The following is an 18,581-nucleotide window of genomic DNA, read 5'->3' on the forward strand; positions in this document are numbered from 1 at the left end:
GTATTATTCATTATTATTTAATAATTTATTTTCCGTTGTGTGTTGTGGAATTATTCGAATCACGTGTCTGTGCGACGAATACACTTACGCAAAAAGCCAAAAACCATATCCAAACACAGTTGGACTTTCATCAAAATAAAAACCGACAACTTCAGATCAGCTGCGTGGTGTACCAAATAATATATGCTAGCATATTTTAGTTACAGTTCAACGAAACGAATATATAAATTATAAATATTATGTCAGATATATTATGTTATGTGTTGATAAGCTGAACGATGATAATAATTCATATAGATGAATTATAATTTCTAAATATAGGTCGTAGATGGGTTTAAAATATTTAAACTTTAAAAACTTTAAGGACTTGTGATTATTATTATATATTACCTCACTTTGGCGTATCGCAATCCTTCGGAAACGGTTAGCATGTTTTGTCGAGCGAGAGGTGGTCAACTCTGAATGTTTCACCATTGTGCGCAACAGTATACGTTGTACAATAATTTATACGCAACAGTGGACTTTAGTCACTATAGATAGAGATTCGCGTTAGGAATTCCGCCGAATTTCACAAGTCTATATACATATATACGCACTCGTGGACCCGAAAAACGAAAACAAAAAGAAGCTAAAACCGAGAGATCGAAAATCGAACAGTAGAAACGGACACCTACAACGATCGTTTTACAAGACTAACCAATAGAACATTCTTTGGTTATTCTCTCACAACGAGTATATACCGCATAAATGTTTGGTTAGCGGTTGCTTTGGCCGCGCGAACTGCGATCGGAACGCATGCTGGTTTGGAATCTCCCAGGATTTTGGTGCAAATGTTTTGGCGACCACTCTCCGAACGCGAATTCCACAGACATAAACTTGCGGGTAACCGCGGTAATCTTGACTGAGGTGACCATTATCGATATTGTTTATATGGGGCGACCGTGTAACAGCGATATTTTCTGTTGGTTATCGATTTTACAATGTCAGACAACGATTATAGGTTTGGTTTGGTTTAATTCTATTTTCTTATTGTTACCTTCCGGTTTTTCGTTTGCAAGTGCATATGATATATTATAATGTTATGTAATGCGACGAATTTTCGATGATATAAGCCTTCGTCTATGGATTTCTGTCCCGACGAAACACGTTGTTACCAAACAATAATAGCATTCCATAAACCTCTGCGTGACATTATTTAAAAGATGTTTATTATATTTTAAGATTTGTAAAAACACTAAAAACCACGTAAAATGATCGAGTGACGCATTAAAATTTAACCTAACTCTATTTTTCTTTTTAATTATTTAATTTTATCAACTGCTATACCTATAAAAATATAGGTATAAGGAAAATTAAAAAAAAAATTAATTTTGTAAAAAAATCTGTAAGTAGTATATTACTCACAGACCACAGGTAACAAAATCAAAAATTGATTTTTGAATATTCCGAGTTGAAAATATTAATGTTAATTGCAGTATAAGTCAACATAAAAATATATTTTTATTAAATTTATGTATTGATATTTTAAAATGTAAGTGATATGTGTTATCAAAAAATAAAGTCGCGGTTTTAAAATCCGTGTTGTACAAAACCATATAGCATATAATAGAATATGTATATATTTAAATTGTACATTTCGTTTATATCTTATTTTGGTAGTTTATATTAGTAAATACTATTAAGATATTCAAATTCAAATTAATACTTAACGTGTCATATATTTATAATTATAATTATATCAATATAAACAGATTGTTGCTAGTAGGCAACACACCATGCATCGTGATCTAGGTAACTATTATAGTGCATCATTGTAATTTCGTGTATTGTTGTATGGAATATAGATCATGCATATAATAGATTTAAAACGATATTATATTGTTATGTTTAACAATGGTTTAATTGTATTAGGATGTGAATTTTGTAGTTCGAAAGACGAGTTCGACAAGAGTATATTACCTACTTCACAATTTGTTTGTTTTATACATTTTTGATATCCTTATAAACACAGAATAACAAATAACAATAAAACTTGATAAGGATTGATTAAAAAAAAATCAACCATCATTAAATAGTTTTATAAAAATTATAATTTTCCAAATTATAATAATTATTGTTTCGAATAGATTTTCCATAACTGTTCAAAACGGGCTTTTTACAAAGATAATTTTCACGCGAATCGAGTGCTTTTGTTTGTATATAATAATATACGTTCAGAGTAAAACCAATTACCTATGGAGAAATAATTGGTTTTTAAAATGCCGAGTGTCCAAGGCCATTGTGTATGGCAATAAACGAGGGTATTTTTAAACGTAGATTTATAAATATAGGCATAGCTATTTGTTACGTATGATATTATGCAAGTTTTTAGCGAACAAATTAGTTGCGCTCTAGCCTTCAAGTCAATAAAAATATACAGTGATATTTTTACTAAACATTATACCGGATGTGGGGTATGATATTGTTATAAAATACGAACATGTGGGACGAACGCAGACCGGACAAATTAGTTTTGGCGGTAAAAAACACATTATATTGGATAATTAAGGCTGACGTGATTATGCATTTATATATATATATATATATACAACATTATTTATATTATTTTTAAAGATAAAAGTACGATTTTTATGGAATTTGGGCGTGAAATTTGGAACTAGAACTATCGTTCGGCTGACGGAAAAACTTCGTTTTATCAGAAATCCACATAATTATATTATTATATACTAGTATAATAATGTTTTTTTATAATTGTTTTCACTCTGGCGGCGGTGGCAGTATTGTGCGGTAAAAGACGATAATGATATAAATAGTGAAACGGTGTTTGAATTGTAATCGATGAGCCGATCTAAAGTCTCATTAGTGTTGGACCGATTCCAATAAGACACGCTGATGTGCGGGTCGGAGGTCAATTCTGTCCTGGGTGATCGTACGCGACGACGACGGCAGCGGCGGAGGTGACCTCATCGATTTATTAATCTGGAACAACGCGTGTGACGTCGACGGCGTAGGCGAAGGTGGGTGCTGCCGTTTGGCTCGGTCGACCGGAAGGGACGACGACTGGACACTGCTGCAATTCTTAATGATTGGACGCGAAACGCCGCTGCGGGGTTGTATTAGAACTGTGCGCCGGTGATGATTATTATTGTATACGTTTAGATTTTCATGCGCGCCTCTGGCTTCACGTAATTGACTAAAAGCCATCGCAGACGCGTAAAATAATAATAAAATAATACCATTTCCACAACACACCACACGCTTGCACGTCTTTAGAGGATTTCAATAAAATATATATAATGTAGTTTCTATGGAATCAGTGTGGACGGCAATTTTATCCCCATTTACACGCACATACATAACAGTACCAAACAATCGTATTAGCAGCTATGCCGCTGGTTACAATAACCGTCACCATCTATAAATATATATACCTATATGTATAGACATTGTACAATCTTTGAGTACGCGCTGCACGCGAGACGCGAATACCGCGGAGAAAAGCATAGGGATCAAGTGGAATTTGTGTACGTTGTGTATTTTTGAAAATTCTGCGTAAAAACAATCGCCTAAAACCACTCGGCCGGGGGATAAACGCGAAATACGTGACGTGACGTGTTGCAGTAAACTCCCCATTGTCCCCACCGTCCTTTTCGTCGGCCGATCCCTAACTGCTGCACTCGCTCCGTCCAAACTGATGGCAGCAGGCAGAGATACGAACGACGGCGACGAACAAATCGATTGTGGCGGTGTCGGGTGATTGGGTGAACGGTAACTTCTTCCACTTATTATTATTATTATTTTTTCTTCTCTTTCCAAAATCGTTTCTACACAATGTAAATACTTCGTGGTGGTTGAATAATGTCGATACGCTTACACATACATACACACACACATATAGAGATGTATATTTATCTGGATGAGACCGTGGAATAAATTATTATTGTGTGGCGTTGTCAGTACATTCTCCGACAACAAATCTTAACGCTAAAGCCAACACGCGTGCATTACACATATAAATCTCAAAGCCGTACTTTTGAAATCGCTTCTTCCTCCCGCCCACATGTATATATATTATATTATATATTATGTTATACGAGTATTATGCTACGGTGCACTGTGTAATAGTTGTTTGTACGGTAATATAATTGCGCATGTGTTTACTGTATCACAAAGTGTTTGACGCGATTTGTCGAGGAGACAAAAACAATCAAAAATATAAAAATCGACTAAATAATAATATTGTAATAGTTTTATGATAATGTAGTGTAGGACTTGACATGAATAATAAATATAATTGTAAACTATATTATATTCGGGTTAAATAATATCGGAACATTGGAATGGTAGGGGTGAATGTATGATAAATTTCTAAATAAATATATGATTTTTAAAAGAAACTATACTATAAGATGAAGACGAATTTTTATATACATGCATTTGTTTTTAAATAAACAAATTTAACTTTAGTGCGTTTATATTGTTTTCAATTTATATTTTACGATTGTTATGCTTGCTTTTTTTATATATACATGAGTATTGCGAAGGAACGTTTAGCAAAGGTTATAAATTATAATGTGCATTTAACATGTGAGCAGTTCAAGTAAAAATTCATAATATTATATTGTGGTGAACAATAATATTATATAATACTATTGTTTAAAACAAAACTATTAAGGTATACAAGATAACTGTTCGATATTTTTATATCACGGACATTTCTACGTTATTTTAAGAAATGTTAAAAAGGGTTTTAGAAAAGAAAGGTTCTCATGAATTGTTATTTGATTTATGCGTTAAAAACAAAACAATAGTTTTAATTATTTGTTTATTCAGTGTAAAATATTCACGGGAGAAACTGTGCGTTTTCAGGAAAAATAATTTTATCACTATTATTAATTTAGACCGATAATTTATGAAGAGTCATTTTATTACAACATGAACGTAAATAACCAAATAACATTGTAATGAAAACATTTTTTTAACATAAAATCGTAAAACCCGTCGACTGGCATAATTTTTGATAAAAATTCTTAATAATTTTACTAAACTTTCAATAGATATATCAATTTAATCAGACAGATACTAAGACGTTCACGTTATTGACGTTAACAATATATAACCACATTTAGATACACTAAACGACAGCTGATACAAAACGAAACGATATAACTCGATTGACGGCTTTTAGTTGCTGCTGCGAAGATTAGATTTCTGTAAGAAGATACAATTTCGGTGGGGCGGGAAGTGTGATGATGTGCTTCTGTTAAACAAAGTAATATTTTTATTTGGGGTGATGACATATGCGATTACTACGCGTAAGACAGTGCTTACTCTGCAATATGTGTGAATTGATGTTATTGCACGCGTCGGGGTGTAGACCATATTTTAAGTGAGAAAATAATAATGTTCACATTATACTTAGTGTTTTACAGGCGTCCGTCGTAATTATGCACCATGTGTTGTATTCCCCCAAACTTTAATTTTACCATCACCACTCATAACCAAATTTACGTTGCGCCAAGAAATCCTACCCAATTACGTTTATTCACTTATTAACATAATAATATTATAATATTATATATACAATGTTAAAATTGTAATGATATCAGAAATTGAGAAAAATAAATTATCGAAGTGATAATAATAATAATACACGTATAGGTCATTGAAATTTGTAATACAAAATGCCACATCACGCTTTATAGTGATCGCTTCCACGAAGCATACGAGATTTTTAAAAAGGCATAACTTTCGAAAGTATTTTTGTTAATAATGTTCAAAATATTTATAGGAACCGTGTTATAAATAACTGAGAAGTTTTAGAAAAAAATCATAGTTTTTTATTTATACTGTAATTATTTTGAATGCTAAAACATTTACCCAGCTATAAAATAAATGGTTTTTATGTTTTATTTTAAGTTAACCTCGGCAGCAAAATAGGTATAATCTATTATGTTTCTAGAACGTTAATATTTTTAAATAATTATCTGTAAATATGGGTTAATGTAAAAGTTAATGAAAGCTTCGCATTTTTAAGATTTTTACCATTTTCATAAATATATAAAATCTCTATAAATCTCTTAAGAATAAAATACCTTAAACAGATATTAAAAATATTACTTGTGTAGTTTTTTTTTTAATTAATGACATTTAATTATATTTTACATAATATTATGGAGTACTATAATAAAAATAAAAAGGTTTCTCTTTAATCACAAAAAAGATCGAATAATGGTTTTAAAAATTGGTGCACGAAGAAGGGTATATAAAGGTTTTGTTTAAAATTTAACACTAGTGGCTTAATTTAATTTATTATTAAGAATAAAATGTCAAAATGTATACTTAGATTATAAAAAATTATTTATCAATTAATTATGATAATAATACATTTAAATGAAAACAATTCAGGTAGTAAAAGTCAACATTGCGCTGATGAATGAAATATATGATGATTAAAAGTGTACAGTATAAATTCATTGGACTGTATAATAATATACATAAACAAAAATAAAATGACCAGAAAATCATAGTTGTCACTGCTTCACGATTATTATTCATATATATTAATTAATATTCACTTGGTACAAACTATGTTTTACGTCTACAGTTTCGCAATGAATAAAGTCAGTACCTAATGGATTAGTATATACAATATTATATACAATATATCAACTGAAATGTTTATTACATTAATTAAAATAATATCGCGACAAAACATCAAATATGCCGCGTGGTTCGTGGTGTAGATTCCATTTCAGTAGTTTGACAAAAATAAAATTTAGATGATAAAATATTTTTCCCTGTAGAGTAGGAAAAGATATAACATTACAAATAGGTGCAACTGACACGGATAAAAAACAATCGACATCTGCGAAATTTCGCCGTTTACAGGAATGTTTTTTATCGTAGTAATAATAAATCTATAATAATATATATTATTGCACGTAAAATCATGTCGCTGAAGTGGGATTACTGGATCACACTTGTCGTTGTAATACTTTGGGTGCCTAATAAATTGCTGTTTGTCGAAAAAAAATATTTATTTGCATAGAATCTATCGTATAAAATTATGTAATACACTTATATGCGTTACACGCCTTATACGTTACACCGCGGGTTGTGGGCCGTATCGATCATCGGCGATTGTTGGAAACAATTCAGATACCGAAAATAAATCGTTCTTGTGTTGTAGTATATATGCATGTTCGATGTTGACGACAATGTTGTTGTGTACTTAGTATAGGTAAATAATATCATAATAATACATATATGTTGCCATCGATCGTCGAAGCTGCGTCGTACGCGGCGCGGTGAAGAGGATTTGGAGGTCGTACAGCGAGTTCATTCGATAACGCAACACACGACGTCGACCTATACCTATACGTGCGCGACCGTTTTAACATCAGCCGGATGGCGCTTACACCCCGCGCGTGTGGTTACGCACACAAGTGCCTTGTGTCACGGAATAATTTGCGAAAGTCGTACAGAACGCACACGTGTCATGTAATCCGTCTTCCGCATCGGTATCCGCATTGAGCTGTTGCTGTTTATACACCGAATATTATATTTTTTTTTCGGCTCTCTTACGCGTAATAACGATAACAATAATAACGATATTACAGCAGATTCGATTTTATCGTAGTCAACAAAGTCGTTGTTAGATGTCAGGGTTTTACCCGATATTTTTGAATACATTTTGTTAAGCATTTATACCTGGATTTGAGATTTCTTTTAAATGATTACAATTATTAACTAAACCACGGTATTAAGACGTGTCATAATAATTGTGACATTAGTAACTTGTAAAGGTACACTATGAGAATTTTCCACTGAATACAAATCGCAGCAAACGAGTTACAATAATATTGAATTTGGTTTGTTATTGATCCGATACGTATCAGTTTGGGTATAGTTGGGTTTAAGTAAATTACGAGCAAAATTCCGAGGCTAGTCCGAGTTGAATATACGGGCTTGATTACCTAACAGAAAAACGACAGTGGTGTAGTCAAATTATCTAACCAAGACGCCGTGTTACCGTAATTGGAACTTAAAATCACGGAAATGCATAAGAAAATAAAATATAGTGTTCACCGCTATTTCACAGGACAATAATAATTTCATTACTATTTTTAATGCATTCCCATACCTTCATAAGATATATGGTGACAAAACACAATATGAACAAATTGTACGACACTCACATAAAAAATTCCAATATTTTAAAAAAATTGTTGAAAAAAACCGTTTGTTCTTATCAGTTTTATCATGAAATAACTGTGAACCACTTTGTCTAAAGAACTTAGTTGATCTTTTTATGGATAAACACTATTATACTATAGACGGATTGGGTTACTAATTATATATAAATTCTAAAAACTTAAAAAAAATATAAAAATGTTTTAATCAGTTAATCATTTTGATAACCGTCGAAAGTAAGAACTCAAGAAAACACACAATTTTTCGGTAACATATTATATAATATACATCTTTAAGTTATATTTTATAAAAAGGTTTTTATGTATTGACTGCACTAAGTGGATTAAATGTATACTATAAATAAATAAAGAACTCTTAAAATTTAAATCTTCGTGTATACAATTGTTTTGTTTTAATCACCTACCATGTCTTATGGTGTATAAAATGTAATTTATTGCTAAAAAGGCTTAGGTTATAAATGAGTAAATGATTTATGATTAAACTTGACTTTTACCGGATATTCTAAAGGGTTTAACGTAATTAAATCAATAAATGATACTTTGAGTATTATGTTAAATTTATTAAAGTAACATAATTGAATATCTCAATATTTAATTTAATCGTTCGACTGTAATAGGTAACTGTTTTGTTGAGTTTATCATGGAAATGGTAAATAAACAATACCTATTGCGAAGAAATATAAAAAAAAATATATATAAAAATAAGTGAGATGAGAAGAATGTAAAAAAATATGTATACTTTTCAACGTAGTTTTTAATTAACTGTAACGGACATGATATAAATAAATTGAATTTGTACAAGTGTGTTTTCAAAGGAATATAATAAACACTGTTTATCGGTCCATTAATTCATAACTTTTAGTAACGAGAATACCTACACGGTCAGAGCGTAGAGATCAGACAAACGGTAACAGTTGAGTGACTTAAAAAAAATGTATGAATATTTAATTATATAGGTATATATATATACACATATAATAATCGTTACAAACACGAAATAATGTTCGGAATACATTATATCAAACAAAATTCAAGATCTAAGAGGAAATAATAATAATAGTAATAATAATAATAATAATAAAAAAAACTGTATTACACAAATAAAGTGTTAACATTACTATTATATATACATGAAAATGAAACATGGTGCAAGTTTTTACGATCGAAGACCCCCAAGTGGTCGCCGCCCATCTACGTCAAACTTACAACACAGAGTCCGCAGCTCGCGGGGCTCTAAATCTTGTAAAGTCGTATTTTCGATAAACTTATCTCACGCATTTGTCGCCGTAACTTATCCTGTTGTAACGCCACGCCTTGACTTTTTTTTCAAAATTTTTTTCTCTCTATTCTTGTCCCTCCCTTCGATAGTTAAAAGACGGTTCGAGTTAATGCGTTTTCCTTATTCTGGTGTTATTCTATCGGCACCGCCTCGTTGTAATGTTGTGTGATTAAAATACATTAAAGCGTCGATTAAGTGGGCGCATTTGGTTTTTCGTCAGCAGGCAAAACATACGTATAAGTATAGGTAGTGTCAAAAAAAAAGTTTACTCCCTGAATGGTCTTTTAACGAGGCGCATCGTTGGCGATGGATACAAGTCAGCTGCTTAATCGACGAATTGACTTTGAGGCTTTCTGCACATCATCGATAACTATAATCAACAATAATAGTTCTGCACTATGTTAGCATACTCTGAATTGTACGTAATAAAGCGTACGTTAATTACTATCGTCCATTGTTAATGTAGTTTTATTAGAGTTTAGACTTAAATAGGGAAATATAGGGGAGGAACACAAAGAACAACAATATCACTCGTCGGTCGTCACAACTATGCTACAAACTATATATATATACATATATAATACAACAAATTCGAACACGCGACTATGGTTTTCAAATACATCATTTTTAATGTTCACAAACTTGAAATATAGAGAATTAGAATTAATTTTCCTACATTACGGTACTAGGTACGAAACTATTGGTTTAACGTACGCATTAATGCCGCTTCGAATGATAATAATAATCACCGACGACTACGAGAAGAGCGCGTGACATTACTCAAAATATTTATTGAGTTTTTCCTAATTTATTATATTTTGATGAGTACACAAACATAAATATGTGTGTTTATGAAAGCTATATGCAATTCAGTTGTGCTCCGTTGGTGAAACTAAATGAGAAATTCAAACGCATAATACTTTTAACGTTAATCGAAAAAATATGTTTGTCTTTTTATTGTAATTTCGAAACAGGCATTATGCGAACCGACAGGGTTGAGTTTAAGCACGTGGGACATTTGACGTGACATCTGTTGCCCGATGCTGATGTTTTGGGAAAACGCTCACCAAATGAATAGGGATAACGTCTGCTGAATTTTTTTTTTTAAATTAATTAAAAGAAGAACCTTCGACTTTTATTAGCTATTCGTTTTTATATCGCGTGCCATTATTGTTGGTTTTCTCGAGGGTTGATTTGCGGGGGCTTTGCTTTTCCACCCTTATCCTACCCGTTTTTCCTTTGGGAAAACCCGATTTTTCAATATTTCCATCGATCATGTTTTTCTATGAATTTTTGTTTATCGGGTCGCGGCGGCGCAGGACATTGTCAGAATTCATTCAATCGGATCGCGTGAGTGTCGACGTTTGTGCTCAAAAGGGCACACACACACACACACACACACACACAAATCCAAGAATTTTTCGTGTTCTCCCCCGCCCAACTTCGCCCTTATTTTACCTTACCATTACAACGTTAACACATCAATAAAACAATGATTAATTTTCCTAAGGTCCTTGTATAACCTAATTTTTATAAGCGAGCTATGTACTATTGACGACAGAAACAGCTGGTACCTGAAGGCCAAATATGCATGCGTATATTTGTTTTCAATTTATTTCAAATAGAATATATTATTGACGTTTATCATTTTTTTTTTTTAATATAACCTATCTATGTGTTATATGAATTGTTCAATTGTGCGTATATGGTGACAATTTCAACTGAAACGATCGATTCATGTAGACATATATATATATATTATCTATATTAAATATGTAGTAGTAAAAAATGTTATGTTTTTTTAATGGTCTATGTATAACAAATAACTCAATAGGAAATTATATTTTGTTAATGTTTTGTTTACTGCATGATATTATTTAACTATATTTAGTTTCATCGTATTGTGTAAATGTATTTTAATTTATAAAAAAAAAAATTTTAATAGCTTCAATTTTCTATTGAGTTGAAATTTATTTTTTAAATAATTACATTTATTTCCCTGACAGTATAATGCGTAGTATAAAAAAACAATATTTTTGTTTTAATAATATTTTTCAATAGATTATTATTATATATTGATTTTAAAAGTTACTATTTAATTATAAATATCATGTTCGAAATTTTCCTAGTACAATTTAAGCTAATATACGTGTACACTGTACGTATACATTTGAGATAATAATAATATTTATTCAAATATGTTTATATCATGTGCAATACGTCGTAAGTTCGATTATTGAATATTTCTACAGTGTCACACTACCGCCCGTCGAATAACTACTTCAAGTAGTAAAACGAAAAAAAAAAAACGTAAATATTTGAAGAAAATTAGAATTTTTTTTCATTATTGTTATTATTGTGCACGCGTATTGTACGAACGTTTGTTGAAAAAGACCGTTTCCGCCGTCGTTTCGCGTTTATTATTCATGTCGGACCAAGCGAGTTCCCGCTTTCAGATCGCACCGCTGCAGAATGTAACGGTGAAAGCATGAAAATTACGCGAGGGGTAGCTCTTTTATATTATTATGTCTCCCATCCTATTCGCCACAATCTTCGTAGCCGTATGTTTCTATTATACAGGCGTAATATTAATATGTAAGATTTCAATTTTCGTGATTTATAATCTAATTTAGTCGAGGCATTTACGATTTCCAAAAATAGTGGGTATGGTGGCACATACATTACATAACCACCTATATAGTAAGCACATTGAGAATCGTATATAAACAATAACCATAATAGTCGTATAATTAAATAGTAAACACACAAATGCGTATTCGCTGGTATTATATATGGTGCCTATACTTAATCATATAATATATATTACCTAGCTGTATAAACCGGCTTCGCACATGAAAAAATGAAGAAAAATAAAATATTGTGAAATATGTTTAATGTGTATATTTGAGTTTAGTGTACATCAGTTTACGGGTAAATCGGCGTCAGTGCTTTCCTTCAATTAGTATTAATTTTATAGAGTTCCGTAAGTGCGTATCGATATAATATATTATATACACTTGATGTATTTTCAAATGTGTTCCAAACTACTTCTCTTTTAACTTTCCTGATACTTCTAAGAACAACTTGAAATTTTTAAATAAAATGATCGAGTAGTTAAAATAATAACAAAATCTAAAATTATACATTAATATATATATTGAGCATCTAAAAGTCGTCATTGTTTTAATAGTAACTTTATATAAGGTAGTATGTATATATTTGAATAAATATAAATATTTGATCTTCATGAATCAAAACAAAATTTATGTGTGAGCCACACTATGATAAAGTGGAAAAATGAAGATGTATTATTATGAATATTTCCTGCGGTATAAGCCCTATATAAACGTACAAACTCGTACATGTATTGGATTTTACTATAAAAATATCAATAATATTAATAATAAATTATACTTGTAAAATTAAATTTTGAGGAAAAAATATTAAAAACTATATTTTTTTACTTAATATATGAACACCATTGTGTATTTTTGTTAATTTAAAAATAAAATAATGGATAAAATACGATTTCATAATAGCATAGTGGACAGGGATTTTATAAATAGTTAATACCATTAAATTTTTTAATTGAGGTATACAATAATGGTTATGTAATCAATATTTCCATCAAACCGCTGTTAAAAATATTATTATTTCATAATAATTCACCAAATAAAAATATTTATGATTTAAAAATTAAATATATATAATATTATATATATATTATTTAGTAACACTAGTTTTTGTTCATCGAATAATAATTTAAATTATTTGGCTGTAATATAATACAAATAATTATGTTATCATAGTACAGTATGAATAAAAAACATTATTTTAGTAGAATAAATTTTAACATAAAACAAAAGTTTAATATCCAGAAAAGTATGAAAAATATGTCAGGCTATTTTTAATATGAAACCAATATGGATTTAATGATCCCATGTTACTGTTTCTTGACGGATACTTAACCGGAGGAAAATAGTATAGAAAATATAAATGTCACTTAAATATAATGTTCGTGTAATTCATCAAGTGACATTTATACGGTTCCATACATCGAAGTCAATAATATTTTATAAAGTATGACGTTTCATAAATTGTATTACAATCACAAGTATGAATATATTATATTATTGAATTTTTGACAATCCAAAATATTAAACGTGGATTGTCTCACGGATACGTCCTCAGTCCGTATAGGTATTTTCAAGCGCTCGCTCTCTCTCTTTTTCTCTTCTCCAGTTATTGAGCAACCGTTATGTTATGACAATACGTTTTGTTCTAATGCTATTCAAAACGGGATGAGCGAAATTAAACAAATTTGCTGATACGCGTAATAGACGATTTGTATCTCTCTATATATGACAAAAAAGTAGGCCGTATGGGGTTTATTATTTAGCAGTGAGGAATGAACAAAAGCGAAAGAATGCGTGACGACTACGATCGACGATAATATTATCAGTTCTCCCGTCAAAAACTATACGACACAGAATTTATTGATAATATGGCAGTAGGTATTTAGGTAAGCAGCGGAAAGCGGGGAAGCACGCGCAATTTATTATCGCAAACGCGCGTTTTAAACGCGTCCGGGGGAGTTCACTTTTGCAAATTAAAATCCGAATAGGCCATATTTTACGGGCACGTAATCCCCTGGCTTAGCGTTGTCTTGCTAGACACGCAGGTCGCGACCGTCTTGAAGGAGAAACGGATCGTACGCCGCACGAAAACAACAACTGCTGTTTTAGTGCCTCCTCGTCATCGGCGAGGATCAGCTGCCCCGTCCTCGCTCAGCCCCGATAAACGATTTAATGTGTAGTGTACGCGTGGATTCACGGGATTGTACGCGACGACGGTATTCGGCCGTCGGATTCCGGTACAGTCATCAATATTTTATAGTAATAATAATAATAATAATAATAATAATAACACGAACGACGGTATAAGAACGACTGCGTGGGTGGCGGCTCACATATAATAATAATAATAATAATAATAATATAGCCGTCGGGTCGCGGCCTGCAGGAAGTACAACAGATATAAATCACCGACAGCGTGTATATAAATATAATATATATGGCCGATCGAAGTTTTTTATTCCACCCGCGCCCCGTTTCGCTGCGATGGCGCACGTGCGTATATATATCATATGTCGAACAGGTTTACGGCGCGGTGCCGGCGGAATCTCCGCCACTACACCGCCGACACACTTTGTCGGGCGGAATAATACGTCGCGCCCCGACTATAAAGTTTTGTATAAACACGTAAACATTATGTGAGTGTGTATGTCGAGGATTTCAATAATACGAGCGCGGTTTAATCTAGACAAATGTATACAACGATGTCGGGATTATCGTTGTACGAACAAAACAAATAGATGCGCTGGCTCCAGTGCGTATACGTATATATATATATACAACGCGGCCAACGACTATACCGCGGTAATCTTTTTCCGGATCGTACGCACATAAGAATTACGCGAAGAGTGCGCGAGACGATAGTATCGGGAAAAACGATTTACGAGTAGCAATAGAATATGATATATAATATAATGTGTATGAAAATAACAGTATGCACAGCGTTAAAGTTGAGCGATGGCCGGCACCGCCGAGACGATATAATATTGTCGTCGTGATATATATATATATATATATATAATATATGTGTATATACGCCACGGCGGGCTTTTATCCAACCTTTGGTAATAATTAAAGAAGAAAAACCCTCCAGTATAGGTCGAACGGAGAAGTCATTAAATCCACGACAGCTGCAGCAGCGGAGTATACGAAAACTTTTCGACGGATCCTTTTTACTACTGCGTTGACTGTATAGTTGTTATATTATAGTACCCTCGTATCTTTTGCGACTCGATTGAAACTCAAAAAGCTGCGTGAAGAGTTTTTGTTTTGTTTTGTTTTTTATTTTATTTTTAATTACGAGTTTTGGAGATTGATACTGTCGTCTTTTCCCTACCTAATAATTAATTGCCGAAGAATTTTGCAGAAACGTGCACGTACTGTTGTACTGAGACGCGTACTCCGTTTCCGGTTTAAGTGTATTTACCATAATTATTTGATAAAATAAGCTCACGATGACATTTGTTATATAAAAAATGTAGTCTCGTCGTATATTGAGTATTTGCATACATTACAATAGTAAACCCGAATAAAAATCGAGAACTCAGGTCACATAAAATTAACGAAGGCATAGGAATACGGGAAAAATAGAAATAAAATGCACATTAATTATATGCTCTCGTCGTTTTCGTTCCAATTGCGCCTGTGACGCACACACGTGGGGGTGATAAAGACGATTAAAATACCGAGCGGACGGTCGGCCGGCGGTTTAACGACGCGGATTTAGGTGTTGAGAAACGCGTACCATGGTATATAATATACATTATAATTGGCCGTAAACGTAGCACTCACGACGCGCACTCATTAATCGTCACGACGATGACGGCGGCCACCGTACTGAATCGTAAAAAATGTATAAGCCATGTGCCAGTGACAAGCGCTTCCACAACGGCTATAAGTTAAATGATGTGCATTCGCCATGGATGGCAGTACCTTAAGAGACATAATATTAAATAATAATTTTAAAATGATACTACTTATAATATTTTGGGTTTTAATATTTGTTATATGAAAAACGTTTAGATCATTTGCAGTTTTTATACGGTTTAGTTGCGTGTGCTCAAATATAAACCATACTATAAAAAAATATGATCATATTATAAATAGAGTTTAATGAACTCGACTCGATGCAGTAGTCAGAATTTTACCAGGAACTGATAACATAATATATACGTGGTATACTGGCATATCGACAAAGTCATCGGTATAACCAGAAACTCTTAAATTACAACATATGTGTCGACTCAAAGCGTTTAATCCTAGATCACAGTAAACATTGTAATCTTCTATTCTGTATATTGACATCGTAATCACTATATTATACAACAAAAACGTTTGATGTCTTAGATGCATATAGAACGATTTTAAAATACAACAGCCCTGCGGCTACACCTCGTATACGAATATTTTGGTGAAAATGGCATGACGTTAAAAAAATATCGAACAAAACGGACAAGGGCCACCCCCTCTTCAGAGTTCCAGTTAAGAATATCAACAATATTGTGTCTCGTGTCGTGCTTATTATTTATTACTTTTTCTGTTTTCAGGTATATATTTTAGGGTTGTCGTTATGCGCGCCAACAGCAGCGGTTGCAAAGCGCACTCCTTACTTGTAGAATACCCATTAATACCTATATATATATTATATTATATGCATACGCAGAGGATCGGTAAGGAATTTGGAGACAATGTCGTGTCGTTTGTAATAATTATGTCCCTGGTACTGTTTTGTACACGTCGCACCGCCGTGTGTAATTTGAAAACTTCTACCGTTTTGGCAGCAATTAAACTAAAAAACTTTTCATAAAATGTTCATTTTTTTTATATTAATTATACACAGTTACATGGCAGGCAAGCGAATAAAGAAAGAGAGATAGAGGGAGAATGACAAAAACGACTGTACACCAGATTGAAACTTACGTTTTTGCGTTCACGACTATAGCTATACGTAGTAATAATATTATTGTGTTGTCGAAACACGCAACAAATCACTCGGTACGATGAACGACAATGCAGTCTAGTAAAATGTGTACATTTTTAAAATTTGGTAAAATCGTACCTCCGCGAAGTAAGGTGGGAAAATATAAAAATAATTTTTGTAAAAATTAAAATAAATAAATTAATTGAACTCGTAAAATCTTACCTTTGCTGACTCCCGAGAACTTGTCCCTCAGTAAGTTCAGTTGGTACACTCGACCAAATTCACCGAACATGTCCATTAGGTCCTGCTCATTCATCGCCCTAGGTATCTGGCCTACAAACATTTTTATGTAGTCGGTTTCCGGTTGTTCGGCGTCGTTGCTGCCATCGGCCGTGGACGCACATGGGGTAGGGATGGCCATTTCTATATCACTGAAAGTAAAAAAGAATATATTATTACATAATGTTATTTGATGTACTACGGGGGATCGATTGTTAAAGAATTATTGTAATACGATATACTTTATTTAGACACTGCTATTATTATACGTACAACGATTTTAACCATCGAAATACCTACGTACATACAATTTTATGTAATAATAATATGTAACTATATCTATTTTATTTTTAATCAACTGTGTCGTCGAAACTGGGCCCGTCGTCATGGCTCCTACGATATTTCCTTTTTTATATACGTGTGTATGTGTGCATAAGGAGATTTATCCCAAAAATTCTTATTCCGACACGATAACCCCCCTAGGGAGATTTGTAGGACAGACGGAGCAGATATAGCCGCTTCGACCATTTCGCATTTTCCTCTAAAGAGGCTTAAGATCAGATTTCGTCGACAGCGGTGGACATTGCGGTGATTGTTGCGTGGGAAGGTTCATAATATATTATATATAAGTAGTTTATTTTTATTGAGGGGCGCGTGGCCAATCAATTGGTGAGCATTATTATCGAATGTCACCTGATCCGGTCAAATCCCGTTGTCGACATAGTATTATTGTATTATTTCGATATTTTCAATATAGTAGAACTAGTTGAATATAAACGACAAAGTGAAACGTGTTTTTGTTAAAAAGACGCACGAAAAGAAAGAAAACTGATCAAATCAATGCGTATATTGTCATCGTCATCATCTTGTGTCAGCATGACTGGTTATTATTTTCATCTTTTGACGAGAAACCGAAGTCTCCGTCATACTTTTAAGGTTTCCCTTTGTGTTTGAATGTACTTTTTTCTCCTAGGGAAAAAAAACAATTGCGATCTCGTGAGCCGTCGCGTGCAAAAGACAAGGTTTTTATTTATTCCATACTCTTTTTTTCGATTAAAATAAAATAAAAGCGTGTTTCGGGTCGAATAATATACTCATCGTACACTATAACGAGGTCGAGATTGGTAGGATAGCGCGGCGGATAAAACGTATCGCAAACTAAAAAATAAAAAATAAAAATAAAAACAATAATAAACAAGAATGGAGAAAAAGCAAGCTTTATGAGTATGCTAACTTTTTCGATTCTATGGACG

General features: G+C 32.5%; 1 protein-coding gene across 3 annotated transcripts in view; it reads right to left on the minus strand.

The window, feature by feature from the left end:
• Positions 1–18,581, minus strand: part of LOC132931001 (CUGBP Elav-like family member 2) — a 110,169-nt gene that overhangs the window by 25,295 nt on the left and 66,293 nt on the right. For all 3 annotated transcript variants that reach the window (XM_060997166.1, XM_060997164.1, XM_060997165.1), the window contains exon 3: positions 17,272–17,480. In XM_060997166.1, coding sequence (XP_060853149.1) covers positions 17,272–17,480 — 209 coding nt within the window. The remainder of the gene's footprint in view (positions 1–17,271; positions 17,481–18,581) is intronic.

The sequence above is a fragment of the Rhopalosiphum padi genome, chromosome 4, assembly GCF_020882245.1.
Source record: "Rhopalosiphum padi isolate XX-2018 chromosome 4, ASM2088224v1, whole genome shotgun sequence".
NCBI classification, from domain to species: domain Eukaryota; kingdom Metazoa; phylum Arthropoda; class Insecta; order Hemiptera; family Aphididae; genus Rhopalosiphum; species Rhopalosiphum padi.